General features: G+C 34.8%; 2 protein-coding genes across 2 annotated transcripts; both read left to right on the top strand.

Moving 5' to 3' along the window:
- The first annotated feature begins 8 nt into the window (after nucleotides 1–8).
- LOC122578726 (CRS2-associated factor 2, chloroplastic) lies at nucleotides 9–9184 on the top strand. The gene is made up of 6 exons (XM_043750746.1): nucleotides 9–703; nucleotides 1740–1867; nucleotides 7118–7343; nucleotides 8017–8144; nucleotides 8241–8385; nucleotides 8664–9184. Exons 1-6 carry the CDS (start codon nucleotides 82–84, stop codon nucleotides 9062–9064), a joined length of 1650 nt encoding a protein of 549 aa, XP_043606681.1. The 5' UTR covers nucleotides 9–81; the 3' UTR covers nucleotides 9065–9184.
- Nucleotides 9185–17471: 8287 nt separating this feature from the next.
- Nucleotides 17472–18002, top strand: LOC122610940 (ankyrin repeat-containing protein NPR4-like). The gene has a single exon (XM_043783890.1). It carries the CDS (start codon nucleotides 17472–17474, stop codon nucleotides 18000–18002), a length of 531 nt encoding a protein of 176 aa, XP_043639825.1.
- Nucleotides 18003–22887: the final 4885 nt, after the last annotated feature.

The following is a 22887-nucleotide window of genomic DNA, read 5'->3' as shown; positions in this document are numbered from 1 at the left end:
AAAATGAAAAATCTGGTACACTATCTTCCTCCCCCTTTTTATCATATCGATTTCCAACTAAACTAAACCCACTCAAAAAAAATGCCAATTTTATCATCTCTTCCAAACCCCAATCTCTTCACATCCCTCCCATCACCGTCACCACCACCACCACCACAAACCACCACCATCAAACCCCCAATCCCAATCCCCAAATACCCACCACCTCCTTCCAAAAACAAACCCCTCCAAAACCCAGCTTTCAAAACCTTCCACCGCCGTACCAAATACTACAAACCCATCACTTCCGGCGACGTCATTTCCACCTCAGACGACGACAGGGCCGTCGTGGTCGGCGATTCCGGCGTGTCTTACCAACTCCCCGGTGCCCCATTTGAGTTCCAGTACAGTTACTCTGAAACCCCACGAGCCAAGCCGATTGCCATCCGTGAGCCGGCTTTCTTGCCATTTGCGCCGCCCACTATGCCCCGGCCTTGGACCGGTAAAGCCCCTTTGAAGAAATCTACTAGAAAGGTTAAGCTTTTTGAATCGTTGGGTGAGAGTGGTGATGAAGATGTTAACAAGTTTGAAATGTTGAAGCCTTATGAGCTTGGAGATTATGTTGTGAAATCGAGAGAAGAAGTGCTTGGGAAGCCGTTGAGCCGAGCTGAACGGCTTGAGCTTGTTAAACGACATGTTTCTAGTAACAGGCAAGTCAATCTTGGTAAGGTTTATATGTAATTGTCGACCTTACGGTTAATGTATGTTGTTATTTACTCCCTTCGGGCTTACTATATTAGTATGTTTTAAAATAATTGTTCACTTAGAAGTGATAGATAACCAACTCTTCGTAGAAGAGTTGGCCACCAGCTGCCACTTTCTAGGAGCAACTTGGGTTCGAATCTTGCCAGAGGCAGAATTGAATTTAAGTGGTTGAATTACCTTGACACTATCTCTACTGGGTTATGTGGGTACCAATTCGGTACATGGGATCAATGAATTTAAGTGGTTGAATTACCTTGACACTATCTCTACCGGGGGTTATGTGGGTACCAATTCGGTACATGGGATCAAACGGTTCCTATCATTCTACCATTTTTCACTTAGAAGTGGTAGATAACCAACTCTTCATAGAAGAGTTGGCCACCAGCTGCCACTTTCTAGGAGCAACCTGGGTTCAAATTTTGCCAGAGGCAGAATTGAATTTAAGTGGTTGAATTACCTTGACACTATCCCTGTTGTGGGTTATGTGGGTACCAATTCGGTACATGGGATCAAACGGTTCCTATCAATCTACCGTTTTTCACTTAGAAGTGATAGATATCTTGCAAAAGATTGGTTTGTTGGAACTCCTAATCCGGTTTTATTTTAGAACCCGTACCACCCTTCCCAAGGACAAATGCACAAGCAATGAGCAGCTTCAAGCTGCTTTAGAAGGGGGGCTAGTTTTAACAAAGTCCCCCCTTTTGGCCGAAGGGAATGACGCCTGCTAGGACATATGCCTTTGACTTAAAAGTGAGTAGATATATACATAATTGATCTAATATTCCTATCTTTCCATACAAAATTCAAATAAGCATTAACTATATAGTGGAAAACTGCTATAATGCTATTTGACTAAAATGTAAGCTGTAATATTGATAATTTTGTTAACAATGTGCTTTTGTCTACTGATGGCTATTTTGAGATGATGGGAGTATGTGTAAGGAAAGTGGATTGTGGTTTAAAGTAATAAAGTTGTGATTTGGGTTATTATGTAGGAAGGGATGGATTGACACACAATATGTTGGAATTGATACATTCTCATTGGAGGAGGGATCCTGTTTGTAAAGTTCGATGTCTTGGCGTTCCCACTGTTGATATGAGAAACGTTTCTCGTGTTCTTCAGGTTCATTTATCAACTTAATTCTAGCAACTCTTTTGCAAGTTTCAATTTTTATCATGATTTCAGGATCCTTAAGTTGATTTAAGTAAACCATTTTGAAAAAGTTATAATTTCTGAGCACAAAGGATAGCTGTTTATTGTTACTGTATTATGTAGCTATATGTTAAAGTTTTTTTCTCCAAAAGGTGAATGTATATATTAGAACTTTTGTTGTACATACTACACAAGGCAAGAAATTGGACACACCCAATTTCCGCATACATCTAATTCAGACAGAATTTCTAAACAGCCTCAACCTTAATACTAACTCCAACCAATGACTAAAGACCTTAAAACCTCAAACTAATCATTCAGAGTTCTAATACTAGCAACCCAAGTCATGCACTAGAATGGGCCCAAAAAGGCTCATTTTTCACGCACTCTATACTTTTATTTGCATGTGCAGACCTCAACAAAGCTAGGTTGAACATCCCACATTTTATACCCTGTTATCATAAACCTTTAACCCCACAAGTCTCATTTTGATGGTATCACTAATACATTCGATAAGAACATTCACATTTCTGGTTTCATTACTGAAGGTTTCTCTTGTTCCTTTCTTGCCAAATATAATAAACTGTAGCACCGAGCATTAGTCTTCCCACTGCATTATTGGTGCAGTTAGATGACATAGTAGTATAGTACTAATAACATCTCGCCAGTTCAGATATGCCTTTCAATGAGCTTTTCTTCCTCATTTACCCCCATACTTCCTTAGAGTATTTACACTTGACGAATAAGTGTTCATGTGAATCTGCACACTCTTTACATAACGAACACTTCATTTCTGGATCGTTTTTACATACCATTATTCTTTCCCGAGTCTGAAGCTTACCTTGGATTGCCATCCACAACACAAACATTTGGCTAGGAATGCCTTGGGTAACCATACAACTTTGTAGCACTGCACCTTAACTTTACTACTTTTTGTATCTTTCTAAGCATTCTTGACAGTAAAATCCACATCTTGTCCACTGTTCCTTCTTCAAACTACTTCACTTTCCCATTTATTTCTACATGAATATGAATATCCGTCAAAAATGGAAATTGGTTTATCCAAAAATTATTTTTATTGTTTGCAATGTTCCAAATGTGCTTCACTAGAAGTGATTTATTCCAATCACCAAGATTTTTCAGGCCCAATCCTTCTTCTTTAGACCTACACACAGTTTTCTAGGCTACTTTAGCATTTCGCCTAGTCAACTCTCCTTGGCACCTTAAGAATCCTTTAAGCACCCACTCTATGTCTTTAACTATATGTTTGGGGATGAAGAATACTGACGCTCAGTAAACATAAGGCAAGCACTGCATACCTGTGTAGGAAAGAAATTTATTCTTCTAGTTCCCTACTCTTAATTTAACTTTGTCTACCCATTGCTTACAACGGGAGACTCTTTCACCTATAAAAGACCCATAGATACCTTTTCTTAATCCTCTTTCATCTATAAAAGACCCATAGATACCCCCATTTACACAAACTGAAAAGACTGATGAGGTTACACAAGTAATAATCCACTTAAGCATCTTCTCATGAAAGCCGCACTTGATCATAATTACTTCAAGGAACTCCCAATTGATAGTGTCATAAGCTTTGGCAATATCGATTTTTAGAGAGCCACACTTGATCATAATTACTTCAAGGAACTCCCCAAGCGTGTTGATTCTTGTCAACCAACACATCCTCGGACCTCCGTTAATTCTATTTGTCAATAATATGCTAAAACACTTGTACAACACATTTCAATAAGCAATTGGTCTGAAATCAGTGACCATCTTTGCACTTTGAATTTTTGGTATTAGTGTAATTAGAGTGGCATTCACCTCCCTCAGTAGTTTCCCATTCTGGAAGAACTCTTTTACTGCTTTGCATACGTCCTTTGTCCTAAAGGGAGAAAGAAGTTAGGTTCTTAGTAGCAGTGGGTATTGGTACTTCCAACGAAGTCAACTTAGTTTTTGATCCGGATTTCGTATCTCTCTTTCTCATATTTGACTGAAGTCATTCCAGGTCTACACATGTTGAAGATAGTTGTTATAAAATTGATATAACCGAAAATGGAGGAAATACCAGATAGATGAAGACTAAAAATTGCTAAATCAACTGCTCCTCCAGAATGGCTGGTAATACCACTTAAGGGCGGACTCTATCTATGAGGTAAAGATACCTGATTAAGGCGGTGCAACGGACAGACAGCTACCTATAGAATCGGTAGCCGGGCGGAGCAGCTCGAAGAGGGGCATCTATCTCTATTGATCGAGCTAAAGGTTTTTATTCCGGGGAGGAGAAAAGGAAGTCAAGTGCTACTTATTACAAAAGGCGAACCACAAAAGGAAGAGCTTTTTCTCGGTATCAATGACTTATAGGCAAAAGAAAAAAGAGTGGACTTGGTCATCGCTATTGGTTTTCTTTAAAGATCCTTCAACTCAAATAGAATGATTGTCGGAAGCGGAAGTGACTTCACAGGCGTGGATACATACTTAGTTACGACTTCTTCCAACTGCGAGGAAAAAGCTTTCCAGCAGTCCAAGCAGATGCGAGACCAACTACATCTCATGACTTCATGAAGAAGCAAGCAGAGTATCTATCAAGACCGCATCTATATCAAACATAGCTGTTTTGATACTGCATCGGTAACCTTTACCAATCATTGCTTCAACCTCTTCACTAGATAATAATCTGGTATAAATCTTATCAATCTTGTCCAGACCCTCAGCAGGTTTTGCATCTCCTAAGAAACTTTTAAAATGTTTCACAAACTATTCATTGATCTCATCCCCTTCTATAACACTGCCATCATTCTTAGTTATGCTCAGTATCCTATTCTATTGAGTATCCTATCCTGTTGTCTTCTGCTCTTAAGAACCTTGTGGAAATAAGCACTATTTATGTCACCTTATTTAAGCCAATTAATTCTTGCTTTTTGGGACATTAGCTTTTTTTCATAATGACTGCTTCATTGTACTGCTCTAGCATTATGGTAGTTGTTTTCTTAATGATTTTATCATGTGGATTTTTTATTCACCCTTTTTTAGCTTGGCAACTCTCTAACTAAAGTCCCCATTCTTCCAATGCATCTCATTCAGAGGCCTTTTAAAACTTCTTAATTTCTTTACAACTTTGAACATCGAGCATCCTATATAGTCCTGATCCCGATCATTCTTGACTAAAGGAATAAAATCTTCCTTGTCAGCTATATAGTTTGCAAATCTAAAAGATTTAGTCTTCCTTTGAAGTCTTTTTGGCATAGCAAGTGAAGTAGGGCAGTTATCAGAAACCATAAATGGATGAAACCTTACTGAACCACCATTGTATTTGGTCAGAAATTCTTCATTAGCCAAAACTCTATCCAGCTTATTAAGTGTACTAGTATGGGGTTTAGATGGGGATTATATCCAAGTAAATCGAGATATAGTGTAACACACATCCTCTACTTTCACATTATTGGCACAGTCAATCAGATCCTGCATAGCTTGAGTGATGTATGATCCACCAACAGAGTGTTCCTCAATTTTCATAGGGACATTAAAGTCCCTCATAAGCACCCAAGGTTTACCATAAATGATTTTATCATAGATCTCAATGCTCTGCCACAATTCCCTTTTTTCTTTACCAGAATAAACTACAATATAAGCTCTCTTTAATTTGAATATTCTCAATGTTACACAACATGCTCTGCCTTGAGTTATGTACAACTTCCAACCTGACAAAACTACTATTCCATTCCACAATCTCTCTTTACTATGATTAGTATTAGACGTCCAATCCCATCTATTGAATAAATTATAACAGATGTCTTCTGTCATATGTGCTTTGACATGAGTTTCCAATATAGCACAAATTTTGATTTGCTCATTTTGAAGAAAATCTCTAACTTCTATTTGCTTTTTCTCTATTCATACTTCTAATGTTCCACACTGCATGGAAACATTAACATCCCTCTGATTCTTGAGGATAACTCCTATTCCTTCAACCTCATTGGCTGTCAAAAACTGAGCAGCCCCAGAATCATCTTCCATTACATCCTCTATTTTTCCTTCCATACTATCAAGTTCAATATCATTCAATTGCTGTTGAAAGTAACTCACCATCTCCTTTGTCCAATTTTTTTTTATTACATCAGCATTTGGCTTAATTCTCTTGTTTAAGAACTCATCAACAACTAATTTGCTTTTCTTAAGACACTATTCAATCCTTTTTCATTTTTTTTAATTTAAACAACCTATTTCCTTGACCATTATTAACAATGTCTTCTATTCCAGATTTTCCCCACATTCTCCTCAAGTGGTATCTTAGTTCTGGCAAGATCATCTTATACCCCACTAAGTACCCACACAAGGTTAATTGCCACTTTTTATTCCCCATATTCACCATTTCTTCATCAAATATTACCACCTCATTACCCTCCTCTATCAATACAGTGGGTATGAATTTGAGCCTTTTTTGTTCCATTATTTTACCTTTACTTAAAATATTTGCAAAAGTACTTTTATAAATACTTTTATCCACATTATCATCTATTCCTTTCTTACTATTATCATTCATATCATCCTTATTTCCACTAGCAGTGTCATTTTGGCTATTTACATTCTTATTAACATTTTCCATACTACTTACATTGTTATTAGAAGCCTCCTCTGATACAGAAACTTTCTTACTCTGCTCTTTATTCACCTCAGCGATGGGGGAATTCTGCGAGTATTATCAGTAATATCCAAATTTTTCTCTGCACAGCTCTGAATGCTTTCCCGTACCTCCTTTCCATCATCACTAATTACCCTTTTTCATGATTCAATGTATGTACAGAATCAACGAACTTCCTTGGTATTCCAGCTCTTCTTGAGGATGATCTACATTTAATAGACATGATTGCAGTATCAATTTCATACAAATGTGGTTTAAATCGTATTTGAGTTAAACCCCAAATTCTAGGGTTTTCTCAGATTCAGATGTACTCAAAATTCAGAAATTTAAGCTGATAAGATTGTGTGGAAGTAAAAACTGAGTATAATGTTTGTAGATTTGAGTGGAACTGGTAATGATTTGATAGAGAATCGAAGAAAATAGCTATGGCGGAAATAACTAATTTTCTTTCCAAATCGCCATATATTTTTATATATATATATAGATAGATAGAGAGAGAGAGAGAGAGAGAGTCTATATCTGTAGTGTAGCTATCTTCTGACGGGCTATATGCTAAAGGTTAGTTTGAATGGCAGGAGAAGACAGGTGGTAAGATCATTCTTAGAACGGGTGGTGTGCTTTATCTCTTTCGTGGTAGACACTATGATCCCCATAATCGTCCAAAATACCCGATAATGCTATGGAAACCTGCAACTCCAGTTTACCCTAAGCTTATACAATCAGCACCAGAAGGTCTAACTAAAGAAGAAGCTGATGAAATGAGAATGAAAGGGAAAAATCTTCCGCCAATTTGTAAACTTGGTAAACCTTTATAGTTAAGTTTACTTATCTGTCCATTAGATTCTTATTGTTACAGGTTGTTGGTTACTTTTTGGTCCAAAAGCATTCCCTGAGTCTGTTGCAATTAAAGGTTATGCTTGCAATCAACTATTAAAAGTGTCAACCAGTTTTCGGATTATGTGTAAACTATAAAGGCAATTTTGCAAAGTATTACACGTCAGAGAAATAGTATTGTTTAACTCATTTATTCATTCCTTGACCCTATATGGAGTTGATGATACTCTACTGTCCATGATATTGTAGAACATTACATTTTTTACGTCCAACTAAAATTCCAATTTTTGTATTAATGGCATGTGATATATTATCAAAATTAAATGAAATATTTACCTTTGCAACAAAAGATGTGCTATTACTCTGACACAAACTTTGAATCTATGTATCTTGTCAAACTTTGCAACAAAAGAAGTTAAAAATTGTGTATATAAGTGAAATATGAGTTACTCGCGAGGTTTTTATTCGTTTTATAGATGGAAGATATGCCATTTGTATTATTGTTTTCCTTGGTGAATCTAAGTCAAGAAACTTCTTATGCTTGAGCTAACATTGAATAGCTCTAGTTTGTTACGGAGTACTAGTATTATTTTTAATCCATCTTTGTTAGGTTTTAACAATATGATTTATAATTTTACAGCGAAAAACGGAGTCTACCTGACTTTAGTGAAAGATGTGAGACATGCTTTCGAAGAATCTACCTTGGTGAAGATCGACTGCAGAGGGATGCATGCAAGTGATTACAAGAAGATAGGGGCGAAGTTAAAGGTTCATACATCGTTTCTCAATTTGATCTGATATAGTACATTTCTGCAATTTAATTTAATTTATCTGTAATGAAAGTAGTAAGTTTGTGTTTTCCAGGAATTGGTCCCTTGTGTGCTACTCTCCTTTGATGATGAACAAATCTTGATTTGGAGAGGTCATGGGTGGAAGTCCATGTACCATGGTGAACCTATATTTTCCTCGCCGAGCACTCATGATAACATTCAGAAGGATCCTAATTCCGGTATGTATGAAATTAGCTTTTTTACTCTTAAGTTCTTGCTATTGTGCAACACCTTTATCTTGTTTCCATTAGAAGATTTGTTTTGACTTTATGACCTCATATACGTATATAGATTGTAGAGTATTTGTGTCATTTTAGAATAGGTGGCAAAATAGGTGGGTTGGATAACAGTCAAAGGGATAAATTTTACCGTGGGTCAAAAGATCATATCTAGTTTAGGGTTTGTGGAAATTTTGGTTTGTCCGTCAGTAATTCATTCATTCTCTTTCTCGCATCAGAAAACACAAATGTTGCCTTTTACAAGTCAGAAATTAGAACATCGATTTCAAGTCCAAAAATGACATCATTGTGGAGGAGAGCCATTGAGTTGAACAAGGCAATGTTGCTGGAAGACACTTGTCTGGGACCTGATGATCTTTTGAAGGTGGTTGAGGGATTTGAGACAGTTTCACAGGTAACAGACCATTCATATCCTGCGGTAATTGTGTCAAATGACGAAAGTCAAAGTGAAAAGGAGGATTATAGCCACGGCGACGACTACTTTGACGATGAAGACTTAGACGACGATTATGGTGATTTTAGTGAGAAGTCAGCCCCTCCTGGAACGTTACCAGTTGATCTTATTGCAGAGCAGTTCAGTGACGGTGACGAATGGCGTCCAAACCGAACTCGTAGATGAGGAAGATGCCGACTCTGTTGTATATATTTGTTCTAACAATGAATATGTTTATTAAAGTTATGAGAATGTAGCTGTAAAAAGAATAACTATGGGAATGCATACATGTTTTGATCAAGCAAAGGCAACTTGTCATTGTTTTATGTTTCAAAGATCAGTCATCTTCATGTCTGATAGAGATGGTAGATAAAATAAATTTCGACAAGTTGTTCAACCTATTATTCATCTTTTATCAACATATGATTTAATTTGCCCGATGCCCCGATGCTTTTGAACAGAAAACTGATTCAGGGGATTGTAGCTGCCACAGTGGTTTAAGTGGTGGTTGGGAGTGATTAAGTTGCATGTTTCAGAGATTTTGCTAATGGAAATATTTATTTTAGGAAGTGGAATTCATGGATATACTGATTGAACACACAAGTGGTTTACTCGACGTTTCTGGTTGATTTCTAAACTCAAAATACAAGGAAATATGTAGGCAAAAACAACCTAAAGACTAGCTAAGAAATAGGAACCAATAAGGCACTAGCCCATAGTATAAAATACTACATACTACTCGGTCAAATATATGAACACTTCTAGCCTAGTAACTTTTACTACTAAACTAACTAGACCACTACATTAAGTACCAGTATGAATGTATGATGTCTCAAGTTTATTGTGACTATAACATTTTTACTTTTTAACACTCTAACCAGTAGCCAAACACCCTAAAAGTTGTATACATCGAGATTCGAGATCTAATTAAGATATATTTCGAGTATAAGAATTTTATAATAGTAATAACAGTGACTCTGTTTTTTAAGATTATGTGTATGAATTATTGTAGTATTATGTTATTACTTTATATATGTGGGGAGGGCGAAGTCTCCTGATTATATTATAATCCGTATTATATTAATGAATTTGTGGCATCTAAATGGGGAAGGTGCGAAATTTTCGTTTCTGGCTCCCACCTACAGCGAGTCGATCCATGAGAGCTATATATGTATAATACTAGAAAAAATCAACTTGTGAAATTAAAAATGCTGAATTACTATATATGTATACATCTTCTGCTACAGGATATAAAATAACTCGAGTGAGATTGTCGTGGTTGATATAGTATGTCAAGTAGTTCCTCACCCAAAGCGGGCTCTGAGCAGCAGCCAGTAATAATAAAGGAAGAAGAGTTGAGGTATTTGTATGTATCAAATGTTAAAGTCTCAAATTTTGTGTCGGTGAAGCTTTTGGATGAAAGCAACTATAATCTCTGGAAGGAACAGATGATTTGCCTCCTAGATAGTCAGAAAATGCGTGGCTTGGTTGATGCCAAGTTTAAACTACCAGAGGTTAATAAGAGCTCTACAATCATGGAACAATACAAAAGTCTTGTCAAAGGTTGGATTTTCCGCTCGCTAAATGAAGATATGCTCAAGTGTGTAATCAACAGTGGAGGACCCCAAGAGATTTGGTCCGCCCTAGAAATGACATGTCAAGCTCCAACAGCGGGTGATCATCATGTTTCTGGTGATGAGCCAATAATAACCGGAGAGGAGTTGAGGTATCTGTATGTATCAAATGTGAACGTTTCAAACTTTGTGTCGGTGAAGCTTTTGGATAAAAGCAACCATACTGTCTGGAGAAAACAGATGATTTGCCTCCTACGTAGCCAGAACTTGCTTGGCTTCGTTGATGCCAGATATAAACTACCAGAGGTTAAGAGCTCTGACATCATGCAACAATACAAAAGTCTAGTCGAAGGTTGGATTTATGGTTCGCTAAATGAACATATGCTCAAGGTTTTCGTGTACATTGATCAAGGCCCCCGATATGTTTGGTCAGCACTAGAAACAATATGTCATCCCCAAGAAGCTCCAACAGCTGGTACCTCAACCAGACCAAGTAATGTTTTTAATTATCAGCCAATAATGAACGAAGAAGAGTGGAGGTATCTGTATGCATCAAATGTTAACGTCTCCAACTTCGTTTCAGTGAGTATTTTGACTGAAAGCAACTATGCTACCTGGAGGAAACAGATGCTCTGTCTCCTAGATAGTGAGAACTTGCGTGGCTTTGTTGATGATACAGTTGATCATCCCCCGGAGATTAAGAGCCCTAACATCAAGAAACAATACGAAGGACTTGTCGAAGGTTGGATTCTTCGTTCGCTAAATCAAGATATGCAGCAGAAGGTAAGATGGCATAGCCCCTGGTCTCTTTGGAAAGCACTAGAACGCTTACAAGATCCCGAACCAGAAGAAGATCTTGCAGACGGTAAATTATCACATTTTTTTATTTAAGAATTATCATTTTCATTGCACCTGTCGGAGGACATGAACAATGAGAAAATACTTTTGAGGACTAGGATGAGTTTAGCGGAATTTGAGATATAAGTGAGAGAGCTAGGATTAGTTTAGATAGGCATCCTAAGTTACTTTGTGTCGTAGAGATTAGCACTTGTTCTTTTTCTTGGGCCCATTAGGCCCGAGAAATTCTTAGTTAATTCTTATTTATATGTATGTATGCATGGTTGTTTCATACCACATAGGAGACTATGTTATTATGTATTTATGCTTTTATGTTGTTTTAATATGTTCAATGTGGTTTTCATTGTATATGTATTGTTGAACTTGTACTAAAGTATGTTAGGTCGCATGTTTGTTATTCTTCCTTACTCTTAATGTAGCCACGTGATACCCGACAGACACATATGGTTACTACAATCTTTCCACCCCCTTGGTTTTAACACTTTTGGCCGTAAGGTTTTTTGGAAGCAGTCTCTCTACCTCTGGGTAGAGACAAGACTGTCTGCCCCTTGGTTTTAACACTTCATTCTGTAATTGGCACAAGTTTTTTTTTAAACATTTTGCAATCTTAGTTGTTGGATTTCCGGGATACATCCAGATATGTTATTTTGTGTATTTTAGATTGTATTTTTTGTATATTGATCTCTAGCGGCTAGAGATCCTCTAAATAATGGCGATACCTTTAATTATCACTGTGTATAAATTAATATTGTATGATACTTTACAAATGTTTACTATACAGTAATGATAAATTAATAAGACAGAGTGATAACAATACCAATTCTCTTTAAGTAAAGGAAGTTTTGATTGCTTTATATATTATTGCTAGTTTGTTCCAGGTGTATATGCTGCAAGCTGGAAGGATCTTAAGAAGCGGGTGGATGTGGTTTTCCCGGTGGGAAGAGTGGATGTAACCACCATCACTGAAACAGATGAGACACCACCACCAGACAACGCCACCATCCGCAACGATAAGTTGGTCAAAGCGGCTGTTGATGGGCGATGGTTGGAAGCAAAACTCATGCTAAAAAGCATGAACAAAGATGCTGTCACAGAAGCAATTTCTAATAATAAAGGAGTTCCATTGCTCCACATAGCTGTGATAGAAGGCCACAATAATTTTCTTGAAAGGTTGCTTGACTTCATAGGTGATGAAAGTATAATCATCAACGTAAAAGACGATCATGGGCGTACTGCCCTACACGTGGCCGGAATCTTCAACAACAAACGTGCTGCCCAACTCTTGGTTAAAAAATGTAAAAGTTTATCATTCTGTGTGAACTTTCTCGGGCGGACACCATTAGAGAATGTTTATGAAGTCAATAACCTCGATACCTTTTTATATTTGTGGGAAGCTTTTAATGATGATAAGCAAGGCAAAGAACCTGCTCGTCAGATCAATCGTATTGAATTCAGAATTCGTGAACATATTGATTTTGATATTCTCGAAGAAGCTATTTCCAAAAAACAATACGGTGAGTGATCAGTAGTTGATACTATACCCGAACACCAATAACCTTACCGACTTGAATCCGGCCGGTTTGGGTTTTAAGGATTATTAGACTCTTTTTTACGAGTATATATTTTTCTTTTTTTTGGTCAAACTCTTGCAGATATAGCATGGAGATTGGTCAACACATTTCCTCGAGTGGCTGTACGAGATGATCGGCTGTTGATGGCTATGGCTAGAACCTTTCCCAGTGACCTTTCCTTTGGAGAATCATTGATATGTCCATGTATGTTATGTACCTACGTACCTATCTAGTAATATATACTACGTCCGTCCTATACTCTTGTAGGGTAGAGATCCAAGGAAATAAGGTTCGCTTTTAAATTTTTTTTCTTTTTAGCTTGTTTTTTCAATATTTTTGATTATTTTCACTTTTTTCATTTTTTTAAATTCACTCATTCCATTAAAAAAATTATAAAAAAATCTAAAAAATAAATCTCTAATCCAAGTTAGTAAACTATACATATAATAATACAATACGGGCTTCCCCTTTGATGATATTAATAAAGGGTAGCTGGTGGGAGTGATAGGTCATAAAATGTAATCGGTGATTGGGTTATCTACCTAACAGGCTCCGCCCTTAGCCATCATGGATACGCCGTAGACTGAGAGACTTCACATATAGCTTAATTGCGGGCTACGTCTTTTGAAAAAGAATATTTTTTTAACAATTTTTTTGGTATTCGTTAATTAAAGAGAGAATGATAAAAGTGGGAAAAAAAACAAGCTAAAAAAAAAAAAATCAAAAACGGACCTTTGCCTCTCTTCTTAAGGTACCTTCTCTTTTGATCACTATCCTACTATATATATATATACACACAGGGGCATACCTAAATGGGGGGCAAGAGGGGCTAATGCCCCCTTCCAAAATTTAAATTTTGTCATGTATTTTTTAATTTTTCATAAATTTTTAAAATTTTCCTATAGGTTTTTAACATTTTACCCCTTTTAGGTGATTTTTATTATTTTGCCCCCTCTAAAAATTTTTTCTAGTACCGCCTCTGTATATATATATATATATATATCCACTAGCTGATGGTGTTACTAACATGCATGTACTCCATATATATCTTGGAGCTTTAAACAATTTTCATCTTAGAATTATAAAGAGGAGTTCTTCGCTTTTTAAAGCACCTAGAGTTCTGTACGCATGGGCTGACCATGTTTTATGGGCAACGAGAAGCTTGAAGGAGGCCATGTGGTTGTTGCAAGAAACTATTTTGATATTACTTGGTGAGTTACTGAAAAGCAATTTCTACAATAGAATAGTAATTTCTATCCAAAAAAATGGCAAAACTAGGAGCGTCAAATAAGTGATTTATGAAAGTAGTAAATCCGGGATTAACAAACCAGATTATGGAATGTTGTTAAGCTTGGGAAACTCGGGAGATGGCCAGCCTCCTCATATTTTAAAAAGAAAAATCAAGAAAGAGAACAGACTCTCTACGAAAAAATAGATTGGATCAACTTTCAAAATGAAAAGATTTGTACTTGTGGGTAAAAGCTGACCCGAGTTTCATGAACTCAGCCTTTAATCCATGTGTGTCTATCTCCCGAGTGGCAGTTTTAGAGGACCGCTTACAACCCGAGTTTGGGAATACCTAGTTTTAAAATGTCCGTGGGAAACTTGGGATTACTAGTTTTACAAATAATCTCATTGACTCCCTAGTTTTGCAAGCCGTTTTGTATTCCAAAAAAAAAAATTCAAGACGATATGATATTAGCATCTAATTAATTAACGTTCTCTGTAATATTGCAGTAGTCCCGGTAGCTGTACTTTATCCACTATATGAGTTGATTCATCTCCTCATTCTACTGATTCTTTATCCCTTCATTATGTTGTATTTCCTCTCGTGGACGGTTTTAGCACTTGCAGGTACGTCAGAGCTTACCAATTAAATTAACCTAGTCTTGAAGATAATTTTCACTCAAGTGCACCAAGCCTGGACCGAAACAGGCCTAGGCTTTTATTGGGGGTTTGGGGCTAGACAAAGTTTTAGGCCTTTTGAAAGCCTGAATAAGTGTGGCCCGGCTAAATCTTAATCTAAGCCTAGCTTTTACAAGTATTATTTTATTATAAAATTTAAATTCTTTTTAAGGCTTTTTAAGTTTTAGGCCTTTTTAAAGCCTCGGTTTTTGATTAACCATTTATAAAAATCATGCTAATATAAAGTTCAAGTTTTTAGTTATAATATTTTAGACAAAGTTAACATATTTTCTTGAAAAGATGTATACATAAATAAGTTACTATTTCGAATATTTGAAGTTAATCATCGATTGCGAAAGAAAGTAAGTATAACTATCATAACTTTAGACAACAAATGTAGCAAATTAACTAAATAAATATGTAAATGACGTATTCTGGTAATACATATGTGTGTCTATATACATATATGATCATATGTAGACATATACCAAAATTCGGTTCCGTTAACCGCGGGTAATAAAAATTAAAAGCCGTAACCCAACCGCTATACACCGGTTTTTTGGTTTCTTCAGGTTTCAATTTTTTCGGTTACGGATCACTCGGTTCGGGCCGGTTTTTCGGTTTTCCCGTTATTTTTTACGCCCCTAATTTAAACCTCTTTAAGGGCGAGGGAGTGGTTTCACCACTCTTTTACTTACCAAGGTTTCACATCACTATCATCCAATAAAAACATTCCACCTCATTTTACACCAAAGTTTACCTATGGTGGCATCACTTTTACCAAACTTTCCCAATTTCCACATCATCTATTTTATTTCATTTATTTTTAATACATAAAATCAAAAACTATATTAAAATTAAAACTTATATATAAGTAAAAATATAATTAATAATAAACAACAACAACAACAATAATAATACCTAATCTCTGCTAACGTGGGTTACATGGGAGGTAAGCTGTAGAAAATCTTGCTTTTACCTAAAGGTAAAGAGACCGCTTTCATAGGCACCTTATACATAAAGGCAATTAGTTTCAAATTTTATATATTAACAAACTACAGATATTGAACTGTAGTTAATAACAAATAAAAATATTTAAAAAAAATAAAAAGAAAAATGTGCGTGTGACTGTAGATACATATCCCAATATAGACTATATATATTTTCTTCCATTGTCACATGGGGCATATTTTGACCGTTAATGGGCCCATGAATGCTTTATCATCACTCTCTCTTCGGCAAACTTCTTCTAAAACCTCCCCCTTTTTTCTTCAAAGTCGTTCGGTGCCGGTCGGTGAAGTGGGTTCACCAGAGTCCCCCTCTCTCTCTCCCATTTTAAGTAAAATTCTTTTTTTTGAACGGCGGATAGGAAGGTCATTTCATCGAGCTGAGCAGTGACATCCAAACAGGCAGTATGCTCAGGGTTTGAGACCCCTTACACCGCTGGTACCCCTAAAGGAGCCTATTTTATGCTAAAGAGGTAAATGCCCGAGGTCAATACAAAATTCGATCCCAACGCCCTGAGTTATTAATATAGAATATCCATTCTTTTCCATTTATATTTCAGAATGTAAAACTAAAATTATTATAATATTAAAGTAGTGAATTTGATTTAGTATTTTTGGATGTTTTAATTGTTATTAAAGTTAGAAAAACAAAACTAATACCTTAATTTGTTTTATTCGTTATTGTTAAGTTTTTATCTTTAAAAAATATAGTGATACAACCAACCAAGATACCACATTTTCTTGAAATGTGACATCGCGCCACATGACTCAAATCGTCCCACTTCCGGAAAGCCTATTCTTTAGCTTAAGAAGAATCTAACTTATATATGTATAACAATATTTAGCAAAGGACTAAGCCATTAAATGTGAATATACTTTTTGAGGTGTGTTATTGAAAATGATACAAATCAAACTTTCATGTTTACAGACATATGCATATCTAATTTAACTTTCATATATATTGGGTGAGACCTTTGTGTACGTACCTCTAATTTTCACCAAATATTCATGCTTGTGTTTTAATCTAGTTGTCAAAATCTCAGGGATGCCAATGATGAGGCGTATAGAGAAGAGAAGAAAGATATATGAAGAAGCTAAAGAACTTGTGAATATAATATGTAATCATATCGATAATTTAGGTCCTTTTGATGATAAAAATCCATGTTACGTCAAACCTTTTCTGGAGGCAGTACGTCAAGGTGCTTATGAGGTTGTTGATGAGATTCTGTCTAGGTCATCAAAGTTGATAAATGATTCGAGGGAAGAGGATCGTACTTTTATTGAATTAGCAATAACAAATCGTTCAGACAAAATCTACAACCTTATTTATCACTTGAACTTTAGAAAAGACCGCTATAGAGAACTTGAAGATTCCTCTGAGAACAACATCTTACACCTGGCCGGAAGGTTGGCACCTCCACATATACTTAGTCGTGCTACAGGTGCAGCATTGCAACTACAACGAGAGCTTCAATGGTTTGAGGTACATCAATAATAAGAAAGGTATTTGTCATGCTATTTTTCTCATGAGTTTCATAAAGAACCAAGTCAGTTTCCACAGGAAGTGGAGAAGCTCATGTTACCCGGAGATCTTGTGAAGAAGAACGCCAAAATGGAGACACCAAGTATGGTGTTTACAAAGGAGCACGAGCATCTGGTGAAGGAAGGGGAACAGTGGATGAAAACAACTTCAGAAGCATGTAGCATTACTGCTGCATTAATTGTAACAATCGTATTTGCAGCAGCTATTACTGTACCTGGTGGAAACGATCAAGAAAGGGGCACCCCTTTGTATAAAAAAGAAATCGCCTTCATTGTCTTTGCAATAAGCGATGCAATATCGCTATTTTCAGCTGCTAGTGCACTGTTGGTGTTCTTATCAATCCTCACTACACGTTTCGCTGAAATAGATTTCCTGGTCAGTTTACCGAGACGGTTGATTATTGGTCTTTCCGCGCTATTCATCTCTACAGCTTCCATGATGGTAGCGTTTAGTGCAATCTTGTTTCTAGTCTTTTGTGATCAAAGACCATGGATGTTGGCACCTATTGGTGGGTTAACTTGTATGCCTATTGCAGTTATGGTTACTCTGCAATTGCCCCTCCTGGTTGACTTGTTCAATTCAACATATATCCCCATCTTTGGTAAGCAAAAGTACATAGCTAGTGGTAAATTTATTTCAAACCACCCTACGTTGGCATATGAATAGCTTTTGTGGATTATGATATTTAAACATTTTGTTCACCTTGTTGTCATTGTTTTGTTCACCTAATTGTTGTTGTGTTAAGTTGTTAACCCGTATGACAGCCAGTTTAACGAGCACTACATGTGAAATTAATGGTTTAATATGACTAGTTGTTTAAATTTCACTAAATCAAAAGTCTTATTTAGACTTTTGTGGATAAGTATGCAAGCTAACGATTAGTGACTAACTTAGAGTCTTTAGTACTATGCCGGCTACACATATAAGAAACACTTGTAAGAAAGAGTATACCCGTCAGAACTATCTCGGAATTTGACATTGAAAATAAGGGGTATTTGATTAGTTGATGATATTAGTCGTTGATGTGTTCCGTCTCCAAATTAAACACTTAAAATGTACCATAACTACTATATATTGCATCCAATACATCATGCGTCTCGAGTATAAAACCACTGTAACGCGTTCATATTGCCACCTTTAATTGATAGCAGGGTCATAAATTATATTTCTCACCTTTGTAACTCCTAATTAGCGCGCAGTGGTGCATAGTCCTCTGTGAACAAGAATTTATTTTCTTGGGTCAAACTGCACCTCGTGTTCAATCTTTCTTGTTGTAAACAAAAATGAACTTGTACGTCTTGTGGTTGGTGATCTCGTCATGGAGGCATTTGAGCTGAGTGTACATGTGATAAAAAAAAAAACCTCGACTGTCGTATGTTTAGCTGTTTGATGCCAAATCTAATGCTCTAAATAGTATATTCATCCACTAATTAATCTTCTCAGATTGAACCTAACTATCAACGAGATTGCTAGCTAGTTCCCTAAAAACAACATTGAAAACCCATGAAATTAATTACGTACGTACCAGAAATCACATAAATTTTCCAAAAAATCACAACAGCTAGCAAAAGTTCAAACCATTACTCATCATTTCTTCATTAATTAGCAATGATCATGCCGATCTGAACTTGATGATTTAATCTTTTTCTTTGCATTTCAAGACTAATTAACTGTTACTAATGTAACAACGAGCTTTTGGGCTGCTTCAAATTTTGATTTTAGAACCGTAATAGCTTGATTTTCTAACTGTTTTGAGTGATTGACCTGAGGCACTAACGCATTTTTCTGAATTCAAATGTATCAACTTCTTGCACAAATCCATACCCAACTTGTGACCTCCTATATATTTAGTTTCACATCATGCTAATGGCTACAACCTTGGTCAATTAAGGGGTTGCTCTAAATTGAGCCTTAAGATCGAGCTTCAATTTGAAAAAAATGACTTTCTAGGAGTTTCATGTGGGTGTTTGAAAGTGGTTTAGAACAACTAAAAGATTCCAAATTTAGGGATATCCACTTGATCATCAAACACCATACATATCAGGAAATAAAATACTTAACTTTCAAAAATTGCTTGTAGAGTTGACAGAAAAATCTTTGGTTTTCTTGTGATTCTACTCTGCGCGTGATAGGATAGTAATTCCGCTGTAAATTAAACTTCTACTTTTAAAATTTGTAGAAGCTTGTCATTTCCAAGTGGCTCCGTCACAATATTTCAATGAAGATATTTAGAAACCATACACTACATCATATCACTTTTTTTAGCTTCTAATTTGATTTTATGTAATAGAATGTGTTGTAGCCTAAATGCAGTAAATTAGATCGAGTACCACACATCTCAATTATACTCAACAATGTAATAAGAAACTCAACAGTTTGACTTTCTGCAGTCAACCCCAAGGGTCTCTTAATACTTGATAGACACCGGTTGAGTATCAGTACTATATATATTTCGAATATTATACCTGGAAGGGAATTTTTTTTTTTTTTTAAGGTTATTAATTCTAAGCAAGAATTATATATGGTCTATATCATACAAAAGTAAAAGGTTGAACTTAACAATTGACTTTTTATAATGTCAAACTATTGAGATACAATGTTAAATTAGTCCTTTTATCTAAAAATGTTTCTTGACTTCTGGGATAATTAGTCTTTCAAATAATCACATTAATTTTTAGATTAGATATGATGTTTTTGCGGTTCCATAGTAATTGGTAAGAATGGTGTGGGAATCTTTGTAATTAACTAGAACTCCAGTTGTATGGACATTTTTATGATTCGAAGAATATCCACTAGCTCTACCAATGTAATCTTCATTTTGAAAATATCTTTATTTAAGCCAAATAAGAAAAAAAAAATTTGTTTTATATCGAATGAAGAATGAAAAGTTATCCAAATTAATATTTGTTCATTATAACTGAATTAGAATAATAAATATGTTTATAAAAATTTTAAAATGTAGATGTAAAAACTAAAAAGAACTACCATTGAATAAGAACATGTTTTGTCCAAAACTTTCATTCTTGAGAAAAGTATAACCGCCTTAGTATTTTGCTTATTGGCACTTTTGACATGTTTACGTTTTTTACGCCATTGTAATTCATGCGAGAGGAATGAAAATACGGTTTGATTCTTGAAAATTTCTTTTGGAAAAAGCAAAAGTTGGTTTATAAATATGTAAACTTGGGTTATTATCTGTTTGTATAGCATAGTATGATACTACCATCTGTGCCATTTCAACGGATAATTCATAGTTTTGTTACAACTGTGTAATAATTTTGTACGAGTAATAAGCAAAAAGCATAGAACAAAATCACATGTTTATTTACCTTTAAAAAATATTAACTTCGTACTTGCGTGTTGTACTGGATACCATTAACATGGTGTCACAAATGAAGACTGTATAAATGAGCAATCAATTAATTAAGGACTTTTAAGTCCCAGGTTCGAATCTCTACTCAGCCAACTTTGAGATATAAGGTAGTTCTTTTATAAGGGCTTGACTTGGGTATACCCAGGTTCAAGTCTGATGGGACATGGTTTAACCTTATTAATCGCCGTGCTTTCGGGCGGATTAGTATGAGGTTTTCCACCATTGGGTATTTGAAATAGACATTTTTACTTCGAGAGAGCTCTCTAGCGCGGACCCGATAAGACAACGTATGCTAGACCTCTCACTGTCGAATCGCGACACGAAGTTTCAAGCGAAATTCACCTTTAAAAAAAATTTATAAAAATTAAGTACTTTCAAAAGAAACAGGGTTGTTTTTTTTAGTAAGCATTATTAACTTGGATATATAGATAAAGAGTTGAGTTATTGTGAGAACTAAAAAATTGTCAAGTGAGAATCAATTAAGACCATTAAATTAAAATGATCAAGGTTAATAAAAAGCAATCGCATTTTTGTAAATAGATTTATTTATTTAATGAATATAATCATTGAAAGGGCATAATAGTAATATTCGTAAAAATAAAATAAGCCGAAATGTACGTTCATGTTTCATGGACTTTAATATTTGAAAGTTTCACGCGCAATTCAAAACATATTGATAAAAACGCAAGGCCATGGCCTTCCTTTTTTCTTTTTAAATTTAATGGTACATTGATATCTATCTACATGGAATAATTATTTTCTAAAATATCTTACATGAATAATTATTTTCTAAAAATATCTTACATGGCAACCTTATAATTTTTTTTAATAATTAACTTTTTTTATTTAATTATTTTATGACATTATCTTCTAACTTTTTATTTATAATCCTTTTACTATGAAGTTTTTTTCTAAAACCTAACCAAGTCTAATGTAAAACATTGTTTCACAATTTTTTTTTAATAAATATCTTTTTTTATTTAATTGTTTTATGACATCATCTTCTAACTTTTTATTTATAATCCTTTTACTATGAAGTTTTTCTAAAACCTAACCAAGTCTAATGCAAAACATTTTTTTTTTATCCAACCATATGTCATAATTTATCAATGATGTCTCGCTAATTATATTATCATTTTCTTTTTAACTTACTCATTATCAGTTTTTACAATTTAAGTATAATTTCAAAAAACCATTGGTACATTATTGATTATACCCAATTTACTTTTGTTTTCATAATTGTGTTTCGTTATTATCATTTATTAGTATGAATTCAGTAATAACAGTTAGACATGCGTATAGTAAACGAAATAATATGTAGAATGACCATCAATCTGGTCAACATCTTTACGTTTTTGTATTACATAAATACATTTTCATCAGAGTGTTAGTCACTTTTTCTAAAAAAAATTCAAATCATAGCATGTCCACAATCATATGGTTCTTTATTTTTATCGTCACTTTTTATAAAGATGTAAGTAGTGTTGTTTTTGTATCTCATACCCTTAATATCTCTAATATGTCTGGGTATCACCCGGGTTTATAAGCTAGTCTTATACTAATATAAGATTTTGTGATTAAATTTTTCTTAATAATAATAATTTTAAAAGCTATAAATAAAAATCTTGTTCACTATAATTTTTTTTATTTGGTCCACGTGTTTTAATTAATACACATGTATAATAATTTTAAAAGCTATAAACTTTTTAATCGGTACACATGTTAATAATGTTATTCACAAGTGTACAATAGCTTTAACTATAAACATTTTGACAGATACATGTGTTTTAACTGATACATGTATGTGGTACACATGTGAATGATCATATTCATAAGTATACAATAATTTTAACTATAAACTTTTTTTTAACTAGTACACATGTTATTATTAGTACACATGTATAATACTTTTTAACCGGTACACATGTTTTAATAATTTGTGGGTATGTGATTTCATTTAACTTGTTAATATATGAATTGTAAAAATATAATAAAAAGCTATAAACTATTCGCATTTTCACATAATAACCTTGTCAAAATAAGAAGTTAGTTTTGGCTACTAAAAGAAATGTGTCCATAACTAAATCATGATGATAACATGTAAAATAAATAAATTTTGATGATGGTGATATCATATGTACGATTAAAAAGAGAAAATATAGGTCACTTAAATGTTCA

This window comes from Erigeron canadensis, chromosome 8, assembly GCF_010389155.1.
Source record: "Erigeron canadensis isolate Cc75 chromosome 8, C_canadensis_v1, whole genome shotgun sequence".
Taxonomy (NCBI): domain Eukaryota; kingdom Viridiplantae; phylum Streptophyta; class Magnoliopsida; order Asterales; family Asteraceae; genus Erigeron; species Erigeron canadensis.
The sequence above is the reverse complement of the archived record's forward strand: the minus strand, read 5'-3'. Positions and strand labels throughout refer to the sequence as shown.

Excerpts from the sequence above, each read along its gene's own strand:
- LOC122578726 (XM_043750746.1), top strand. The coding sequence starts at position 82 with ATGCCAATTTTATCATCTCTTCCAAACCCCAATCTCTTCACATCCCTC. Across the intron at positions 8,145-8,240 it reads AGATAGGGGCGAAGTTAAAG|GAATTGGTCCCTTGTGTGCT; the intron begins GTTCATACATCG and ends TGTGTTTTCCAG. Across the intron at positions 8,386-8,663 it reads TCAGAAGGATCCTAATTCCG|AAAACACAAATGTTGCCTTT; the intron begins GTATGTATGAAA and ends TTCTCGCATCAG.
- LOC122610940 (XM_043783890.1), top strand. The coding sequence starts at position 17,472 with ATGAAAACAACTTCAGAAGCATGTAGCATTACTGCTGCATTAATTGTA.